Source organism: Mustelus asterias, chromosome 12 (genome assembly GCF_964213995.1).
Source record: "Mustelus asterias chromosome 12, sMusAst1.hap1.1, whole genome shotgun sequence".
NCBI lineage: Eukaryota > Metazoa > Chordata > Chondrichthyes > Carcharhiniformes > Triakidae > Mustelus > Mustelus asterias.
This window is the reverse complement of record NC_135812.1, coordinates 110912650-110934920: the sequence shown is the minus strand read 5'-3', so window position 1 is coordinate 110934920 and position 22271 is coordinate 110912650. Positions and strand designations below refer to the sequence as shown.

General features: G+C 51.6%; 1 protein-coding gene across 1 annotated transcript in view; it reads right to left on the bottom strand.

The window, feature by feature from the left end:
* rnf157 (ring finger protein 157) overlaps window positions 1-21810 on the bottom strand; it is a 102823-nt gene extending 81013 nt beyond the window's left edge. Inside the window, exons 1-5 of the mRNA XM_078226078.1 lie at window positions 21645-21810; window positions 9336-9454; window positions 6160-6248; window positions 3308-3454; window positions 1013-1130 (exon numbers count right to left, since the gene is read on the bottom strand). Of these exons, the coding sequence (XP_078082204.1) occupies window positions 1013-1130; window positions 3308-3454; window positions 6160-6248; window positions 9336-9454; window positions 21645-21732 (561 nt within the window). The 5' untranslated portion in view covers window positions 21733-21810. The remainder of the gene's footprint in view (window positions 1-1012; window positions 1131-3307; window positions 3455-6159; window positions 6249-9335; window positions 9455-21644) is intronic.
* Between the last annotated feature and the right edge of the window lie 461 nt (window positions 21811-22271).

The window sequence follows — 22271 nt, the reverse complement described above, 5'->3', positions numbered from 1 at the left end:
TGGATAGGCACATGAGCACAAACCAGAATGATAGGGAGTGGGATAGCTTGATCTTAGTTTTGGAAAAGGTTCGGCACAACATCGTGGCCGAAGGGCCTGTACTGTGCTGTACTGTGCTATGTTCTATCTCTGTAAACTCCTCAAGCCCCTCACACCCCTCCCTATCTCTGTAACCTCCTCCAGCCCCTACATCCCCTCCCTATCTCTGTAACCTCCAGCCCTACCACCTCCTCTATCTCTGTAAAACTCCCTCCAGCCCTCCCCCTACTCCCCCACCCCTCTCTATCTGTAACCTCCTCCAGCCCCTACACCCCTCCTATCTCTGTAACCTCCTCCAGCCCCTACCCCCTCACTCTCTGTAACCTCCTCCAGCCCCTACACTCCTCTCTATCTCTGTAACCCCTCCAGCCCCTACACCCCTCCCTATCTCTGTAACCTCCTCCAGCCCCTGCACCTCTCCCTATCTCGTAACCTCCTCCAACCCCGACACCCTCCCTATCTCTGTAACCTCCTCCAGCCCCTACACCCCCTCCCTATCTCTGTAACCTCCTCCAGCCCCTACACCCCTCCCTATCTCTGTAACCTCCTCCAGCCCCTACACCCCTCCCTATCTCTGTAACCTCCTCCAGCCCCTACACCCCTCCCTATCTCTGTAACCTCCTCCAGCCCCTACACCCCTCCCTATCTCTGTAACCTCCTCCAGCCCCTACACCCCTCCCTATCTCTGTAACCTCCTCCAGCCCCTACACCCCTCCCTATCTCTGTAACCTCCTCCAGCCCCTACACCCCCTCCCTATCTCTGTAACCTCCTCCAGCCCCTACACCCCTCCCTATCTCTGTAACCTCCTCCAGCCCCTACACCCCCTCCCTATCTCTGTAACCTCCTCCAGCCCCCTATTACCCTCTGAGATCTCAGCAATTCTCTCATTCTTGCCTTTTCTAACTGGAGGTTTGATCTTCCATTATTGCTGGAATAACAGCCAGGAATGTGGAAATTGATGAAAATTCTTACCTCCTCCTCCATCCAATCAGATGGGTCAATGGTGTGAGAGGGCAAACAGAACTGTTGGCAAACTCCACGTTTATAATGTACCGTTTCTGATTGGAGCGAGTGGTCTCTCGCTGTGTAACTGCAAACACCCAGAGCAGAGAAGCAGCGTCAAGATCCTGGAGTAACACGCAAACCCCCCGCCTCCCCCCACCCCCTCCGCAACCCCCCACCCCCCCCGCAACCCCCCCACACCCTCCCCCGCCTCCCCCGCAACCCCCCCACACCCTCCCCCGCAACCCCCCCACACCCTCCGCAACCCCCCCCAGCAACCCCCCCACACCCTCCGCAACCCCCCCCAGCAACCCCCCCACCCCCTCCGCAACCCCCCCCAGCAACCCCCCCATCCCCTCCGCAACCCCCCCCAGCAACCCCCCCATCCCCTCCGCAACCCCCCCCAGCAACCCCCCCACCCACTCCGCAACCCCCCCCCACAATCCCCCGCACCCCCTCCGCAACCCCCCCCACCCCCTCCGCAACCCCCCCCCACCCCCTCCGCAACCCCCCCCCACCCCCTCCGCAACCCCCCCCCACCCCCTCCGCAACCCCCCCCCCACCCCCTCCGCAACCCCCCCCCCCACCCCCTCCGCAACCCCCCCCCCCACCCCCTCCGCAACCCCCCCCCCCACCCCCTCCGCAACCCCCCCCCCCACCCCCTCCGCAACCCCCCCCCCCACCCCCTCCGCAACCCCCCCCCCCACCCCCTCCGCAACCCCCCCCCCAGCAACACCCCCACCCCCTCCGCAACCCCCACCCCCCCCTGAGCGATTGGGCAGCGCACGCCCAGCGCAAACACCCCCCTGAGCGATTGGGTACTGTTAGGATCTCAGCTCCAGGCTCAGTCATGTTTTCTGCCTCATCTTGTTGCTGTTTTCATTCTGCACTTTCTGTATTTCCCTGAACCTGGATCAGACTGAAACACCTCAAAACCAACCACTGCTTCCCATGGCAACACACCTCTCATGGCAGCAAGTTAGTCACGGCACAAATCAATTCCAGCCTCCCAAATTGCCGGCATTCACTACAGTTCGCCTATCGCCGCAACAGGTCCACAGCAGACGCCATTTCTTTGGCCCTGCACTCAACCCTGGAACACCTAGATAACAAGGACACCGATGTCAGACTCCCATTTATTGACTACAGCTCAGCCTTCAACGCTATTTTTCCTACAAAATTCATCTCCAAACTCAAAGATCACCTGGGCCTTGGCTCCTCCCTCTGCGACTGGATTCTGAACTTCCGAACACACAGACCACAGTCAGTAAGGATAGGTAACAACACCTCCTCCACGATCATCCTCAACACCGGTGCCCCACAAGGCTGTGTTCTCAGCCCCCTACTATACTCCTTATACACCTATGACTGTGCGGCCAAATTCCCCTCCAATTCGATTTTCAAGTTTGCTGATGACACCACCGTAGTGGGTCGGATCTCAAACAATGATGAGACAGAGTACAGGAATGAGATAGAGAATCTGGTGAACTGGTGCGGCAACAATAATCTCTCCCTCAATGTCAACAAAACAAAGGAGATTGTCATCAACTTCAGGAAGCGTAAAGGAGAACATGCCCCTGTCTACATCAATGGGGATGAAGTGGAAATCATTGAGAGCTTCAAGTTTTTAGGTGTCCAGATCACCAACAACCTGTCCTGGTCCCCCCATGCCGACACTAGTTAAGAAAGCCCACCAACGCCTCTACTTTCTCAGGAGGTTAATGAAATTTGGCATGTCCGCTATGAGTCTCACCAACTTTTACAGATGCACCATAGAAAGCATTCTTTCTGGTTGTATCACAGCTTGGTATGGCTCCTGCTCTGCCCAAGACCGCAAGGAACTACAAAAGGTCGTGAATGTAGCCCAATCCATCACGCAAACCAGCCTCCCATCCATTGACTCTGTCTACACTTCCCGCTGCCTCAGGAAAGCAGCCAGCATAATCAAGGACCCCACGCACCCCGGACATTCTCTCTTCCACCTTCTTCCGTCGGGAAAAAGATACAAAAGTCTGAGGTCACATACCAACCGACTCCAGAACAGCTTCTTCCCTGCTGCTGTCAGACTTTTGAATGGACCCACCGTGCATTAAGTTGATCTTTCTCTACACCCTAGCTATGACTGTAACACTACATTCTGCACTCTCTCGTTTCCTTCTCTATGAACAGTATGCATTGTCTGTATAACGCGCAAGAAACAATACTTTTCATTGTATACTGATACATGTGGCAATAATAAATTAAATTAAATCAAAGCACCCTCACCTCGCGCACCCATTCTGAAAGTCCTCCGTTGCCTGGTAATAGATGGTGATGGCGACCCGTGCATCTGCATCAAAGGTAAATTCCACATTGTAACAGATTTTGGGTTTGGGAATCTCTTCCCCAACATTCTTCACCTCCTCAGCGCATCTGGAAAGCAGGAAAGTTTTCGGGCAGTCAGCATCTGTTTTTGACCAACGGACTCATCGAGACTTCCACAGAGTGTGAGCAAAATTAAACTGCTCCAAAATGAACAAAAACAGGCTGGCAGAGGCAGCTATACCATGCGGCACAGCGCGCTTCCTATACCATGCAGCACAGCGCGCTTCCTATACCATGCAGCACAGCGCGCTTCCTATACCATGCAGCACAGCGCGCTTCCTATACCATGCAGCACAGCGCGCTTCCTATACCATGCAGCACAGCGCGCTTCCTATACCATGCAGCACAGCGCACTTCCTATACCATGCAGCACAGCGCACTTCCTATACCATGCAGCACAGCGCGCTTCATATACCATGCAGCACAGCGCGCTTCCGATACCATGCAGCACAGCGCGCTTCCGATACCATGCAGCACAGCGCGCTTCCTATACCATGCGGCACAGCGCACTTCCTATACCATGTGGCACAGCGCTGCTTCCTATACCATGCAGCACAGTGCGCTTCCTATACCAGATGGCACAGCGCGCTTCCGATACCATGCGGCACAGCGCGCTTCCTATACCATGCGGCACAGCGCACTTCCTATACCATGTGGCACAGCGCTGCTTCCTATACCATGCAGCACAGTGCGCTTCCTATACCAGGTGGCACAGCGCGCTTCCGATACCATGCGGCACAGCGCGCTTCCTATACCATGCAGCACAGCGCGCTTCCGATACCATGCAGCACAGCGCGCTTCCTATACCATGCAGCACAGCGCGCTTCCTATACCATGCAGCACAGCGCGCTTCCGATACCATGCAGCACAGTGCGCTTCCGATACCATGCAGCACGGCGCGCTTCCTATACCATGCAGCACAGCGCGCTTCCTATACCATGCAGCACAGCGCGCTTCCGATACCATGCAGCACAGTGCGCTTCCTATACCATGCAGCACAGCGCGCTTTCTATACCATGCGGCACAGCGCGCTTCCTATACCAAGCGGCACAGCGCGCTTCCTATACCATGCAGCATAGTGATGCGTCCTGTACCATGCATCACAGTGCTGCGTCCTATACCATGCAGCACGGTGCTGCGTCCTATACCATGCATCACGATGCTGCATCCTATACCATGCAGCACAGCACGCTTGCTATACCATGCAGCACGGTGCTGCGTCCTATTCCATGCAGCACGGTGCGCTTCCTATACCATGTGGCACCGTGCGCTTCCTATACCATGCAGCATAGTGCGGCATCCTATACCATGCATCACGGTGCTGCGTCCTATACCATGCGGCACAGTGCTGCTTCCTATACCATGCGGCACGGTGCTGCTTCCTATACCATGCAGCACAGCGCGCTTCCTATACCATGCGGCACAGCGCTGCTCCCTATACCATGCAGCACAGCGCGCTTCCTATACTATGCGACACAGCGCTGCTTCCTATACCATGCAGCACAGTGCACTTCCAATACCATGCAGCACAGCGCGCTTCCTATACCATGCAGCACAGCGCACTTCCTATACCATGCAGCACGGTGCTGCTTCCTATACCATGTGGCACAGCGCGCTTCCTATACCATGCGGCACAGCGCGCTTCCTATACCATGCAGCACAGCCGCTTCCTATACCATGTGGCACAGCGCGCTTCCTATACCATGCAGCACGGTGCTGCTTCCTATACCATGTGGCACAGCGCGCTTCCTATACCATGCTGCACGGTGCTGCTTCCTATACCATGCGGCACAGCACGCTTCCTATACCATGCGGCACAGCACACTTCCTATACCATGTGGCACAGCGCGCTTCCTATACCATGCAGCACGGTGCTGCTTCCTACACCATGCAGCACAGCGCACTTCCTATACCATGCAGCACGGTGCTGCTTCCTATACCATGCGGCACAGCGCGTCCTATACCATGCAGCACAGCATGCTTCCGATACCATGCAGCACAGCGCGCTTCCTATACCATGCGGCACAGCACTGCTTCCTATACCATGCAGCACTGCGCGCTTCCTATACCATGCGGCACAGCACTGCTTCCTATACCATGCGGCACAGCGCGCTTCCTATACCATGCAGCACAGCGCGCTTCCGATACCATGCAGCACAGCGCGCTTCCGATACCATGCAGCACAGCACGCTTCCTATACCATGCGGCACGGTGCTGCTTCCTATACCATGCAGCATAGTGCTGCGTCCTATACCATGCATCACGGCGCTGCGTCCTGTACCATGCGGCACAGCGCTGCTTCCTATACCATGCAGCACAGTGCGCTTCCTATACCATGCAGCACGGTGCTGTGTCCTATACCATGCAGCATAGTGCTGCGTCCTATACCATGCATCATGGTGCTGCTTCCTATACCATGCGGCACGGTGCTGCTTCCTATACCATGCAGCACAGCGCGCTTCCTATACCACGCAGCATATTGCTGCGTCCTGTACCATGCATCACGGTGCTGCGTCCTATACCATGCAGCACAGCGCGCTTCCTATACCATGCAGCACAGCGCGCTTGCTATACCATGCAGCGCGGTGCTGCGTCCTATTCCATGCAGCACGGTGCTGTGTCCTATACCATGCAGCACAGCGCGCTTCCTATACCATGCTCTGTGCACGTTTCGGTTGCTGTCACAACTCACTCTATTACTCAGATATTTGCAGTCAGTGTGCATCAACACTCTCACAATTCAAATCACTTACTTGACCAATCTCAGAGTGTCTTTCCGGATGTTTATCAGACTCCGCAATGTCTTGACTGGATCCTGAGGGGGAGGGGCAGCATATGGAAACTGGAAAAGGACAAGAAGCAGAAAATGTTCCAATCAATGCACCAGAAGAGAGTTTCCCTATTGGAATGTGGCATCAGAATCGAAAAATCCTGTGGGTGGAACTTCAGTCACAGACAGCAGTAAGTTTAACAGCAAAAGCACATTCAGATATAGCAGCGCAGAGAGAATGGCCTGAATTCTCCAGTCCAGTGGCAGTGGGAATGGAGAATTTAACACAGTCGGGGAATCCCAGCCTCTGTGTCGAGTATAAATGGTACAAAGTTTGAGCAGAAACAGACAGGGATGCAGTTACAGGAATCTCTGGGTGGACAAGTTGGGAAGGTCATCATTGCGATCCTTTACCTGACAGGAAGAATCATTAAAACTTGCTGAAGCCGAGGAGGCAGGAGGAGGTGTTTTATTTTCCATGGGACACTGGAGATTCAGTGCAGATTTAATGGACGTATTCACAATTTGGGTTTTGATAAAGTAAGCAAGGAGAGTCACTAACCAGAGAGGCAGAGGTTTAAGGTGAAGCAGCAAGTTGTTGTGATCCGGAATGTGTTTCCTGAGGACACAATAGGAACAGATTCCATTGGAAATTTCAAAAAGGAATTGGGTAAATGTGTGACAGGGAAAGATTTACAGGATTGGGGGGAGGAGGAGGAGAGTCGGCCTAATGGGATTGTTCTTTCAAAGAGCTGCCAGAAACGTGATAGGCTGAATGGCCTTCTCTTTGCAGTGAGATTCTCACTCGGGCAGTCAGAGAGATTCACCTTCCATTCCACAAAGAACAAAGAAAATTACAGCACAGGAACAGGCCCTTCGGCCCTCCAAGCCTGTACCGACCCTGCTGCCCAACTTAACTAAAACCCTCTACCCTTCTGGGGACCATATCCCTCCAACTCCTGAAATAGTCATTTCCAGGAGAGCTGACAACAAAGCAGCTGGAGTGTCATAAAAAACTTCATTTTAATCTGCTATTCTTACCTAGTCCGGCCTATCTTAACTCGAGACCAACTGCTCTTAGCTGCCCCTGGCTTTTGGAAAATCCACCAACAATGAAAGGTTCAACAGGAAAGTCTAAGGAATTGTACGAAATGCTACCTTTGTATCTCCGAGGCTCAATCCCGGAATTAACTTAAACCAGTGTTATTCACAGCTCATCAGGACTGGCTGATAGCACCTAGGGCCGACACGCCTCTGGCTCTTTGTGAGTGATGATGTGGAGATGCGCCGGTGTTGGACTGGGGTAAGCACAGTTAGAAGTCTCACAACACCAGGTTAAAGTCCAACAGGTTTATTTGGTAGCACGAGCTTTAGCACGGTGTTGTGAGACTTCTAACTGTGTGAGTGGACAGACTGTGTGAAGAATGAAGACATCACAGTGCAATCCATTGGCAAGTTCAACCTAGTGGTTTGGGAGCTGGGAGCTTCTAACCCTGTGTATGAATGATCCGAGTGAGCCAAGCTGGGGATAGAGACTAGGATCGCTCTGTGTTCTACCCTACACCAGGTAAAGGCAGCACACTCTCATGATTGAGTTGTTATTTTTAACACTAATAATTGTGACCTCTGCACACTCGTATGGAAATGTCATCTGCGAGGTCACAGCTTAGCTCCGTTACCAGGGTAACCAGCCTACTATCTGCACTCGATCTACATGCTGATTGTTGAAGCCAGACTAAAGGGCAGCATTTTAATTATTCTATGATCTCACTAACTTAAAAATCACATTTTTAAAAGGCTGTAAATGCCTGACACTAAACAGAGAGTGCAGAACCCACTGGATACAATCATACAATCCCGACAGTGCAAAGAGAGGCCATTCGGCCCATCGAGTCTGCACTGACTCTCCAACAGAGCATCTTACCCAGACCCTCTTCCCCCGTAACCCCACATATTTACCCCAATCCTCCTAACCTGGAAACTAAGGGGCAATTTAGCACGGTCAATGCACCTAACCAGCACGTCTTTCAGACTGTGGGAGGAAACCGGAGCACGCGGAGGAAACCTACGTAGACACGGGGAGAACATGCAAACTCCACACAGATGGTGACCCAAGCCGGGAATCGAACCTGGGTCCCTGGCGCTGTGAGGCAGCAGCACTAACCACTGCGCCAGGGACCCGTGTGTGTTTGCGTGGGTCTCAGCACGTTTGTGCAGGTCTGGTCAGATGTAAAATGAGATGCTGTTGGTTGCTGGGGAAAGTCCACAACAGCAAATCCATTGGCTCGGAGATGATTCCTGATCTCCGAGGCACAATATGGGCAGTTCATTCTCTTAATGCAATTAGATACTGTGCCCAGTTCTGGTCGCCTCATTACAGGAAGGATGTGGAAAAGATTGAAAGGGTGCAGAGGAGATTTACAAGGATGTTGCCTGGATTGAGTGGCATGCCTTATGAGGATAGGCTGAGGGAGCTCGGTCTTTTCTCCTTGGAGAGACGAAGGATGAGAGGTGACCTAATAGAGGTGTATAAGATGTTGAGAGGCATAGATCGGGTGGACTCTCAGAGGCTTTTTCCCAGGGTGGAAATGGCTGCTACGAGAGGACACAGGTTTAAGGTGCTGGGGAGTAGGTACAGGGGAGATGTTAGGGGTAAGTTTTTCACACAGAGGGTGGTGGGCGAGTGGAATCGGCTGCCGTCAGTGGTGGTGGAGGCAAACTCAATAGGGTCTTTTAAGAGACTCCTGGATGAGTACATGGAGCTTAATAGGATGGAGCGTTATAGGTAGGTCTAGAAGGTAGGGATGTGTTCGGCACAACTTGTGGGCCGAAGGGCCTGTTTGTGCTGTAGTTTTTCTATGTTTCTATGATATTACACTGTCTACAATGCACGCACAAAATGCAGTACGCACGGTATGTACAGTTCTCACACTGTGTATAGCACATTAAATAGTCTCACAACACAAGTTAAAGTCCAACAGGTTTATTTGGTAGCACGAGTTTTCGGAGCGCCGCTCCTTCATCAGGTGAGGAGCAGCGTTCCGAAAGTTCGTGCTACCAAATAAACCTGTTGGACTTTGACCCACTTACCGTGCTTACCCCAGTCCAACGCTGGCATCTCCACATCATGTGTATAGTACACACACATACAATACTTACAGCTACTGGGCGAATTCCCAGGAAATTCAGGTCACTGTTCTCTCCAAACAAGTAGCCTTCAGGATGAGTGGAGTCAAATGTCTGAGCTCCCATGATGAAATGACTCGCAAAGTAATTGCCTGAAAGAGCAGAGAACGCATGTCTGAGTGAGAATCAAACGGCAAATACTCATCTCCGGCTTAGACCGAGTGTCCAGAGCCAGAGGTCAAACTGTGGAAGCTGTGTGAGGTTCAGTGTCTGTGCGATTGGAAATGTTGACAAAGCCAATGAAAGGGAAATTGATTCTAACATTGCAATGTAACTAATTTCTGAGTCACCATTAGATTTCCCGCAGGAGAACTTGCAAATCAAAACCTCTTCAAAACGCAACACCTTGTTAGAAATGCGGTGTCTCTGGGTTTTAATGATGACTGATTTCAGTATCTCTAACACCCACCTGCACAGCAATATATCAGTGGACTATCAAATTTCTCCCAACCAGTAAAGAAACCGCCCCCCCCCCCACCCCCAACACCACCCCCCCCCCCCCCCCCACCACCCTCCCAGCAACCCCACTTTGTTTTTCCAAGATGGGTGCTGGGAGTCTTGGCGCTGACCGGGTCCTCCGGCTCCATCACTCTGCCTCAGGCTGGTTAGAAACCGAGAAAATCCGAGCAGAAGAAGGTCATTGGGCCCTTTCTGAGGCGCAGAGGTCCTGCCTGCAGCCAATCACAGCTCATTGGAGCATGGGTTGACAGTGGGGCACTCGGAGTTCGCAGGGCTGTGTCTCCACTGACTCCTTCAATGGAAAACCTGTAGACGTGGTGTACTTGGCAATGGTGAGGAGAACCTGTAGACGTGGTGTACTTGGATCTACAAAGGTGCCTGATGAAAAGTTACTTCACAAAATAAGAGCTGCAGGTTTGGAGGTAGCAAATTAGCGAGGATAGAGGATTGGTGAGCTAACAGAAAGCTGAGAGCGGGACAGGAAGACACTGGGATAGAGGGTGCGAGAGTTACAGTGTATCCAATCATAAGAACATAAGAACTAGGAGCAGGAGTCGGCCATCTGGCCCCTCGAGCCTGCTCCACCATTCAATAAGATCATGGCTGATCTTTTCATGGACTCAGCTCCACTTACCCGCCCGCTCACCATGACCCTTAATTCGTTTATTGTTCAAAAATGTATCTATCCTTGCCTTAAAAACATTCAATGCGGTAGCCTCAACTGCTTCACTGGGCAGAGAATTCCACAGATTCACAACCCTTTGGGTGAAGAAGTTCCTCCTCAACTCAGTCCTAAATCTGCTCCCCCTTATTTTGAGGCTATGCCCCCTAGTTCTAGTTTCACCCGCCAGTGGAAACAACTTCCCTGCTTCTATCTTATCTATTCCCTTCATAATCTTATATGTTTCCATAAGATCTCCCCTCATTCTTCTGAATTCCAATGAGTATAGCCCCAGTCTACTCACTCTCTCCTCATAAGCCAACTCTCAACTCCAGAATCAACCTAGTGAATCTCCTCTGCACCCCCTCCAGTGCCAGTATATCCTTTCTCAAGTAAGGAGACTGTACACAGTACTCCAGGTGTGGCCTCACCAGCACCTTATACAGCTGCAACATAACCTCGCTGTTTTTAAACTCCATCCCTCTAGCAATGAAGGACAAAATTCCATTTGCCTTCTTAATTACCTGCTGCACCTGCAAACCAACTCCTTGTGACTTGTAGAAGGACACCCAGGTCCCTCTGCACAGCAGCATGCTGCAATTTTTCACCATTTAAATAATAGTCCATTTTGCTGTTATTCCTACCAAAATGGATGACCTCACATTTACCAACATTGTACTCCATCTGCCGGACCCTCGCCCACTCACTTAGAACAAACAAAAAACAAAGAACAATACAGCACAGGAACAGGCCCTTCGGCCCTCCAAGCCTGCACTGACCATGTGTTCCTAAATAGACCATCCGTTTGTATCACTCTATTCCCAGTCTGTTCCGGTGGCTATCTAGATAAGTCTTAAATGATCCTAGCGTGTCTGCCTCAATCACCTTGCTTGGGAGTGCATTCCAGGCCCCCACCACCCTCTGTGTAAAATACGTCCCCCGCATATCTGTATTGAACCTTGCCCCTCTTACCTTGAACTTGTGACCCCTTGTGTTTGTCATTTCTGACCTGGGAAAAAGCTTCCCACAGTTCACCCTATCTATGCCCTTCATAATTTTATAAACTTCTATTAGATCGCCCCTCAACCTCCGTCTTTCCAGAGAGAACAACTCCAGTTTACCCAATCTCCCCTCATAGCTAATACCCTCCATACCAGGCAACATCCTGGTAAACCTCCTCTGTACTCTCTCCAAAGCCTCCATGTCCTTCTGGTAGTGTGGCGACTAGAACTGGGCGCAGTATTCCAAATGTGGCCGAACCAACGTTCTATATAACCGCAACATCATATGCCAACTTTTATACTCTATGCCCCGTCCAATAAAGGCAAGCATGCCATATGCCTTCTTCACCACCTTTTCCACCTGTGCTGCCACCTTTAAGGATCTGTGGACTTGCACACCCAGATCCCTCTGTGTGTCTATACTCCTGATGGTTCTGCCATTTATTGTATAGCTCCCCCCTGCATTAGATCTACCAAAATGCATCACTTCGCATTTATCTGGATTAAATTCTATCTGCCATTTCTCTGCCCAATTTTCCAGCCTATCTATATCCTGCTGTATTCTCTGACAATAGAACATAGAACATAGAAAACATACAGCACAAACAGGCCCTTCGGCCCACAAGTTGCGTCGGTCATGTCCCTACCTACCTAGGCTTATATATAGGCTTACCTATAACCCTCAATCCTATTAAGTCCCATGTACTCATCCAGAAGTCTCTTAAAAGACCCTATCGAGTTTGCCTCCATCACCACTGACGGCAGCCGATTCCACTCACCCACCACCCTCAGTGAAAAACTTACCCCTGACATCTCCTTTGTACCTACTCCCCAGCACCTTAAACCTGTGTCCTCTCATAGCAGCCATTTCAGTCCTGGGAAAAAGCCTCCGAGAATCCACCCAATCTATACCTCTCAACATCTTGTACACCTCTATCAGGTCACCTCTCATCCTTTGTCTCTCCAAGGAGAAAAGACCGAGCTCCCTCAACCTATCCTCATAAGGCATGCCAACCAATCCAGGCAACATCCTTGTAAATCTTCTCTGCACCCTTTCAATCATTTCCACATCCCTCCTGTAATGAGGCGACCAGAACTGAGCACAGTACTCCAAGTGGGGTCTGACGAGGGTCTTATAAAGCTGCATCATTATCTCCCAACTCCTAAACTCAATCCCTCGATTGATGAAGGCCAGCACACCATACGCCTTCTTAACCACCTCCTCGACCTGCGAGGCCGATTTAAAAGTCCTATGGACTCGGACCCCAAGGTCCTTCTGATCCTCTACACTGCTAAGAGTCTTTCCCTTTATATTGTACTCCTTCATCCCATTTGACCTGCCAAAATGGACCACTACACATTTATCCGGGTTGAAGTCCATTTGCCACTTCTCTGCCCAGTCTTGCATCCTATCTATGTCACGCTGCAGCTTCTGACATCCCTCCAACCTACCCACAACACCACCAACCTTCGTGTCGTCGGCAAACTTACCAGCCTATCCCTCCACTTCCTCATCCAGGTCATTTATGAAAGTGACAAACAACAAGGGTCCCAGAACAGATCCCTGGGGCACTCCACTGGTGACCGACCTCCATTCAGAAAAAGACCCATCCTCAACCACTTTCTACCTTCTGCAGGCAAGCCAGTTCTGGATCCACAAGGCAACAGCCCCTTGGATCCCATGCCCTCTCACTTTCTCGAGAAGTCTTGCATGGGGGACCTTATCGAACGCCTTGCTGAAGTCCATGTAAACCACATCCACCACTTTTTCCTTCGTCAATGTGTTTAGTCACATTTTCAAAGAACTCCACCAGGCTCGTAAGGCACGATTTGCCTTTGGTAAAGCCGTGCTGACTACTTTTGAGCAGACTAAACTTCTCTAAATGTTCGTAAATCCTGTCCCTCAGGATCTTCTCCATCAACTTACCAACCACTGAGGTTAGACTCACCAGTCAGTAATTTCCTGGGCTATCCCTATTCCCTTTCTAGAATATAGGAACCACATCCGCAATCCTCCAGAACCTCTCCCGTCTCCATCGATGACGCAAAGATCATCGCCAGAGGCTCTGCAACCTCTTCCCTCGTCTCCCACAGTAACCTGGGGTACATCCCATCCGGTCCCGGCGACTTATCTATCTTGATGCTATTCAGAATTTCCAACACATCCTCTTTCTTAATGTCCACATACTCAATCTTTTCAGTCCACCTCAATCCTGTAGTACAACCACCCAGGTCTTTTTCCACCGTGAATACCGAGATAAAATAGTCATTAAGCACCTCTGCTATTTCTTCCGGTTCTGTACAGACTTTCTCACCTTCACCTTTTATCGGTCCTATTCCTTCACATCTCATCCTTTTACTCGTCACATATTTTTAGAACGCCTTAGGGTTCTCCTTAATCTTACCTACCAAGGCCTTCTCGTGACCCCTTCTGGCTCTCCTAATTTCTTTCTTAAGTCCCTTCCTCCAAGCCGTATACTCATCTCGATCTCTATCATCGCCTAGCTCTCTGAACCTTTTGTACGCTTTCCTTTTCTTTTTGACTAGGTTCAGCGCAGCTTTTGTGCACCACGGTTCCCATAACCTACCAACAGCCCCCGTCTCATCGGAACGTTGTCATGCATCCTTGAAAATCTGCCACCTTACTTCGGTACTTTCCCTCGAGAATGCCTCCTTCCAATTTACGCCTCTAATCTCCTGCCTGATGGCTTCATATTTCCCCTTACTCCAGATAAACACTTTCCTAGCTTGCCTGATCCTATCTCTTTCCAATGCTAGCGTAAAGGAGATAGAGTTATGATCACTATCCCCAAGATGCTCCCCCACTGAGAGATCCGACACCTGTCCAAGCTCATTAGCCAGATCGAGTACAGCCTCTCCTCTTGTAGGTTTATCCACATGCTGTGTCAGGAAACCCTCCTGAACACACCTAACAAACTCCTCCCCATCCAAACCCCTTACCCTAGGGATATTCCAATCAATGTTTGGGAAATTAAAATCTCCCATCACGACAACCCTGTTATTAGTACATCTCTCCAGGATCTGTTTCCCTATCTGCTCCTCAACATCCCTGTTACTATTGGGCAGCCTGTAGAAAACACCCAGCAAAGTTATCGACCCCTTCCCGCTCCGAACCTCCACCCACAGAGACTCCGTAGACAATCCCTCCACGGCTTCCACCTTCTCTACAGCTGTGACACTATCCCTGATCAGCAGTGCCTCTCCCCCTCCCCCCCGCCTCTTCTGCCTCCCTCTCTGTCCTTTCTGAAACATCTGAAACCCGGCACCTGAAGTATCCAGTCCTGTCCCTATCCCCAAGTCTCCGTAATGGCCACCACATCACACTTCCAAGCATTGATCCACACTCTAAGCTCATCCACTTTATTCACTACATTCCTGGCGTTAAAATAGACACATCTCAAACCATTGGTCTGAGCTCTCCCCTTCTCCATCACCCGTCTATTCTCCCTCTTACGCTGTCTACAATCCCTCTCTACTTGCGGGCTACCCTCCTCGCTCCCAGTCACCTCATCTCGATTCCCTCCCCCCAACCTTTCTAGTTTAAAGTCTCCCCAGTAGCCTTAGCCAACCTTCCTGCCAGGATATTGGTCCCCCTGGGATTCAAGTGCCACCCGTTTTTTTTGTACAGGTCACACCTGCCCCTAAAGAGGTCCCAATGATCCAGGAACCTGAATCCCTGCCCCCCGCTCCAGTCCCTCAGCCACGCATTCATCCTCCACCTCTCTCCATTCCTGCTCTCACTTTCCCGTGGCACAAGCAGCAACCCTGAGATTACTACCTTTGCGTTCCTCCTTCCCAACTGTCTACCTCACTCCCTATATTCTCTTTTCATGACCCTTTCCCTCTTCCTACCTATGTCAGCGGTACCAATATGTACCATGACCTCTGGCTCCTCTCCCTCCCACCTCAGGATATCTGGGACACGATCAGAGACATCCCGGATCCCGGCACCAGGGAGGCAGACCACCATCTGAGACTCCCGTCTGCCTCCGCAAAAACGCCTGTCCGACCCCCTTACTGTCGAGTCCCCGATTAACACTGCCTTCCTCCTCCTTTCCTTAGCCCTCTGAGTTACAGGGCCGGACTCTGCTCCAGAGACACGGCCACTGCTGCTTCCCCCAGGCGGGCTGTCCCCCTCAGCAGTACCCAGACAGGAGTACTTATTGTGAAGGGGCACATCCACCGGGGTGCTCTCTATCACCCGAGCTTTCCCCTTCCTGGACGTTACCCACTTGTCTGCCTCCCGTGGCCCTGGTGTGAGCACCTGCTGATAGCTCCTGTCTATCACCTCCTCATTTTCCCTAACCAGACAAAGATCCTCGAGCTGTAGTTCCAGTGGAAGAACAGATATGTCAGGAGATTCTGGATCGGTGCAGAAAAAATAGGGTTGTTGTAGTGGGAGACTTCAATTTCCCTGGTATAGACTGGAAAGTGCTTAGGGCTGGGGGTCTGGACGGGGAGGAATTTGTAAAATGCGTACTGGAAGGTTCTTTGGAACAGTATGTAGATAGCCCAACTAGAGAGGGGGCTATACTGGATCTAGTTCTGGGAAATGAGCCCGGTCAGGTCGTCAAAGTTTCGGTAGGGGAACATGTGGCAAATAGTGACCACAACTCTGTTAACTTTAGGATAGTAATGGACAAGGACAAGTGTTGTCCTAAGGGTAGGGTGGTAAATTGGGGGAAGGCTAACTATAGCCGGATTAGGCAGGAATTGGTGGCCGTTGATTGGGAGAGGCTGTTCGGGGGTAAGTCCACGTCTGGCACGTGAGAGTCTTTTAAGGAACAGTTGATAAGGCTGCAGGACAGGCATGTGCCTGTAAAAAGGAAGGATAGGAAAGGTAGGATTCGAGAGCGGTGGATAACCAGGGAAATTGAGGATCTGATCAAAAAGAAAAGAGGCATATGTTAGGTCCAGGCAACTGAAAACAGATGGAGCTCTGGAGGAATAGAGACAGTAGGAAAGAACTCAAACGGGGAGTTAGAAGGGCAAAAAGAGGTCACAAAATGTTCTTGGCAGACAGGATTAAGGAGAATCCTAAGGCATTTTATTCATATGTTAGGAACAAAAGAGTTGTCAGGGAAAAAGTGGACCTCTCAGGGACAAAGGAGGGGAATTATGCTTAGAACCCAAGGGAATAGGGGAGATCCTAAATGAATACTTTGCATCGGTATTCACAAAGGAGAGGGACTTGTTGACTGGGAATATCTCAGAGGGAGGTGTTGACCCATTAGAGAGAATCTCCATTACAAGGGAGGAAGTGTTAGGTTTTTTAGGTAACATTAAAACTGACAAATCCCCAGGGCCTGATGGCATCTATCCGAGACTGCTCAGGGAGACAAGAGATGTAATTGCTGGGCCCCTGACGGAAATCTTTGTCTCTTCATTGGACACAGGTGAGGTCCCTGAGGATTGGAGGATAGCGAATGTGGTACCGTTATTTAAGAAGGGTAGCAAGGATAACCCGGGTAATTATAGGCCAGTGAGCTTGACGTCCGTGGTGGGGAAGTTGTTGGAGAGGATTCTTAGAGACAGGATGTATGTGCATTTAGAACGGGACAATCTCATTAGTGACAGACAGCATGGTTTTGTAAGAGGGAGGTCGTGCCTTACAAATTTAGTGGAGTTTTTTGAGGAAGTGACAAAAACGGTTGACGAAGGAAGGGCCGTGGATGTCGTCTATATGGATTTCAGTAAGGCATTTGACAAAGTCCCTCATGGCAGGTTGGTTAAGCAGGTTAAGGCTCATGGGATACAAGGAGAGGTGGCTAGATGGGTAGAAAACTGGCTTGGCCATAGGAGACAGAGGGTAGTGGTCGAAGGGTCTTTTTCCGGCTGGAGGTCTGTGACCAGTGGTGTTCCGCAGGGCTCTGTACTGGGACCTCTGCTATTTGTGATATATATAAATGATTTGGAAGAAGGTGTAACTGGCGTTATCAGCAAGTTTGCGGATGACACAAAGATGGCTGGACTTGCGGATAGCGATGAACATTGTCGGACAATACAGCAGGATGTAACTATAGGGTTCGTGGTGGGAGATATAGGAAGGATATCAGAGGTAGGTTCTTTACGCAGAGAGTGGTTGGGGTGTGGAATGGACTGCCTGCAGTGATAGTGGAGTCAAGACACTTTGGGAACATTTAAGCGGTTATTGGATAGGCACATGGAGCACACCAGGATGATAGGGAGTGGGATAGCTTGATCTTGGTTTCAGATAAAGCTCGGCGCAACATCGTGGGCCGAAGGGCCTGTTCTGTGCTGTACTGTTCTATGTTCTATATAGATAGGCTGGAAAATTGGGCGGAGAAATGGCAGATGGAATTTAATCCAGATAAATGCGAAGTGATGCATTTTGGAAGAACGAATGTAGGGAGGAGTTATACAATAAACGGCAGAGTCATCAGGAGTATAGAAACACAGAGGGACCTTGGTGTGCAAGTCCACAAATCCTTGAAGGTGGCAACACAGATGGAGAAGGTGGTGAAGAAGGCATATGGTATGCTTGCCTTTATAGGATGGGGTATAGAGTATAAAAGCTGGAGTCTGATGTTGCAGCTGTATAGAACGCTGATTAGGCCACATTTGGAGTACTGCGTCCAGTTCTGGTCGCCGCACTACCAGAAGGACGTGGAGGCTTTAGAGAGAGTGCAGAGAAGGTTTACCAGTATGTTGCCTGGTATGGAGGGTGTTAGCTATGAGGAGAGATTGGGTAAACTGGGCTTGTTCTCCCTGGAAAGACGGAGAATGAGGGGAGATCTAATAGAGGTGTACAAGATTATGAAGGGTATAGATAGGCTGAACAGTGGGAAGCGTTTTCCCAGGTCAGAGGTGATGATCACGAGGGGTCACGGGCTCAAAGTGAGAGGGGCGAAGTGTAACTCAGATATCAGAGGGACGTTTTTTACACAGAGAGTGGTGGGGGCCTGGAATGCGCTGCCAAGTAGGGTGGTGGAGGCAGACACGCTGGCATTGTTTAAGACTTACCTGGATAGTCACATGAGCAGCCTGGGAATGGAGGGATACAAACGAATGGTCTAGTTGGACCAAGGAGTGGCACAGGCTTGGAGGGCCGAAGGGCCTGTTTCCTGTGTTGTACTGTTCTTTGTATGCAATTCCCCGCCCACGCTGGTTACAGCGTATCCAATCCCCCCGGTTACAGCGTATCCAATCCCCCCGGTTACAGCGTATCCAATCCCCCCGGTTACAGTGTCTCCAATCCCCCTGGTTACAGCGTATCCAATCCCCCCGGTTACAGTGTCTCCAATCCCCCCGGTTACAGTGTATCCAACCCCCCGGTTACAGTGTCTCCAATCCCCCCGGTTACAGTGTATCCAATCCCCCCGGTTACAGTGTCTCCAATCCCCCCGGTTACAGTGTCTCCAATCCCCCCGGTTACTGTGTATCCAATCCCCCCGGTTACAGTGTCTCCAATCCCCCGGTTACAGTGTCTCCAATCCCCCCGGTTACAGTGTCTCCAATCCCCCCGGTTACAGTGTCTCCAATCCCCCCGGTTACAGTGTATCCAATCCCCCCGGGTACAGTGTATCCAATCCCCCCAGGTACAGTGTCTCCAATCCCCCCGGTTACAGTGTCTCCAATCCCCCCGGTTACAGTGTCTCCAATCCCCCCGGTTACAGTGTCTCCAATCCCCCCGGTTACAGTGTCTCCAATCCCCCCGGTTACAGTGTCTCCAATCCCCCCGGTTACAGTGTCTCCAATCCCCCCCAGTTACAGTGTATCCAATCCCCCCGGTTACAGTGTATCCAATCCCCCCGGTTACAGTGTCTCCAATCCCCCCGGTTACAGTGTATCCAATCCCCCCGGTTACAGTGTCTCCAATCCCCCCGGTTACAGTGTATCCAATCCCCCCGGTTACAGTGTCTCCAATCCCCCCCGGTTACAGTGTCTCCAATCCCCCCCGGTTACAGTGTCTCCAATCCCCCCGGTTACAGTGTATCCAATCCCCCCGGGTACAGTGTATCCAATCCCCCCGGGTACAGTGTATCCAATCCCCCCGGGTACAGTGTATCCAATCCCCCCGGTTACAGTGTATCCAATCCCCCCGGTTACAGTGTATCCAATCCCCCCGGTTACAGTGTCTCCAATCCCCCCCGGTTACAGTGTCTCCAATCCCCCCGGTTACAGTGTATCCAATCCCCCCGGGTACAGTGTATCCAATCCCCCCGGGTACAGTGTATCCAATCCCCCCGGTTACAGTGTATCCAATCCCCCCGGGTACAGTGTATCCAATCCCCCCGGGTACAGTGTATCCAATCCCCCCGGTTACAGTGTATCCAATCCCCCCGGTTACAGTGTATCCAATCCCCCCGGTTACAGCGTCTCCAATCCCCCCGGTTACAGTGTCTCCAATCCCCCCCGGTTACAGTGTCTCCAATCCCCCCCGGTTACAGTGTCTCCAATCCCCCCGGTTACAGTGTATCCAATCCCCCCGGGTACAGTGTATCCAATCCCCCCAGGCACAGTGTCTCCAATCCCCCCGGTTACAGTGTATCCAATCCCCCCCAGTTACAGTGTCTCCAATCCCCCCGGTTACAGTGTCTCCAATCCCCCCGGTTACAGTGTATCCAATCCCCCCGTTACAGTGTATCCAATCCCCCCGGTTACAGTGTCTCCAATCCCCCCGGTTACAGCGTATCCAATCCCCCCGGTTACAGCGTATCCAATCCCCCCCGGTTACAGCGTATCCAATCCCCCCGGTTACAGCGTATCCAATCCCCCCGGTTACAGCGTATCCAATCCCCCCGGTTACAGCGTATCCAATCCCCCCGGTTACAGCGTATCCAATCCCCCCGGTTACAGTGTCTCCAATCCCCCCGGTTACAGCGTATCCAATCCCCCCGGTTACAGTGTCTCCAATCCCCCCGGTTACAGTGTATCCAATCCCCCCGGTTACAGTGTATCCAATCCCCCCGGTTACAGTGTCTCCAATCCCCCCGGTTACAGTGTCTCCAATCCCCCCGGTTACAGTGTATCCAATCCCCCCGGTTACAGTGTATCCAATCCCCCCGGTTACAGTGTATCCAATCCCCCCGTTACAGTGTATCCAATCCCCCCGGTTACAGTGTCTCCAATCCCCCCGGTTACAGTGTCTCCAATCCCCCCGGTTACAGTGTATCCAATCCCCCCGGTTACAGTGTCTCCAATCCCCCCGGTTACAGTGTATCCAATCCCCCCGTTACAGTGTCTCCAATCCCCCCGGTTACAGTGTCTCCAATCCCCCCGGTTACAGTGTCTCCAATCCCCCCGGTTACAGTGTCTCCAATCCCCCGGTTACAGTGTCTCCAATCCCCCCGGTTACAGTGTCTCCAATCCCCCGGTTACAGTGTATCCAATCCCCCCGTTACAGTGTCTCCAATCCCCCCGGTTACAGTGTCTCCAATCCCCCCGGTTACAGCGTATCCAATCCCCCCGGTTACAGTGTCTCCAATCCCCCGGTTACAGTGTCTCCAATCCCCCCGGTTACAGCGTATCCAATCCCCCCGGTTACAGTGTCTCCAATCCCCCAGTTACAGTGTCTCCAATCCCCCGGTTACAGTGTCTCCAATCCCCCCGGTTACAGTGTCTCCAATCCCCCAGTTACAGTGTCTCCAATCCCCCCGGTTACAGTGTCTCCAATCCCCCCGGTTACAGTGTCTCCAATCCCCCCGGTTACAGTGTATCCAATCCCCCGGTTACAGTGTCTCCAATCCCCCCGGTTACAGTGTCTCCAATCCCCCCGGTTACAGTGTATCCAATCCCCCCGGTTACAGTGTCTCCAATCCCCCCGGTTACAGTGTCTCCAATCCCCCGGTTACAGTGTCTCCAATCCCCCCGGTTACAGTGTCTCCAATCCCCCCGGTTACAGTGTCTCCAATCCCCCCCGGTTACAGTGTCTCCAATCCCCCCCGGTTACAGTGTCTCCAATCCCCCCCGGTTACAGTGTCTCCAATCCCCCCGGTTACAGTGTATCCAATCCCCCCGGTTACAGTGTCTCCAATCCCCCCGGTTACAGCGTATCCAATCCCCCCGGTTACAGTGTCTCCAATCCCCCCGGTTACAGTGTCTCCAATCCCCCCCGGTTACAGTGTCTCCAATCCCGGGTGATTTTCTCTGCCATTCCCGGTGTTTCCCGGTCCTTACCGGATTTGGGAGGGTATCTGTACACCGATCCCGCCGGGATGTCCAGCTCCTCCACCCCGGCTTCTTGGCGGCTGCTTAAAGCTCCCATTCCCGGTTTTCCGGCTCCAGGATCGGTCTCTCCTCCCGGGTTTTCCCGGTCTCTCCTCCCGGGTGTTCCCGGTCTCTCCTCCCGGGTGTTCCCGGTTTTTAGGCCGATCTCTGCAAAGCGCGTTCCCGGGGCTGCGGCCGCGCGCGCTCCCGTCACGCATTTTAATCCGGATTTAAATTGGACCCGGATTCATTTCCCGGGAAAGTGGGAAAAGTTTCCCAAAACCGGGAGCGAGAGCCTGGGAAATCCCTGCAGATAAACCCAGCTCAAACCCTTCAACACCCCAAGACCGCCCTCAATGCAGCAAAATCACCAAAAATCACCCAAAAATCACCAAAAAACACCCAAAAATCACCAAAAAACACCCAAAAATCACCAAAAAAATTACCAAAAATCACCAAAAAAATCTCCCAAAAATTCACCCACAAATCACCCAAAAATCACCAAAATTCACCATGGAATCGGCAGGAATTCCCATTTGAACCGCGGGTTTCTGTCAAATGGTTAATGATGAAATTCAAAGAAATTAATGCAGCCTT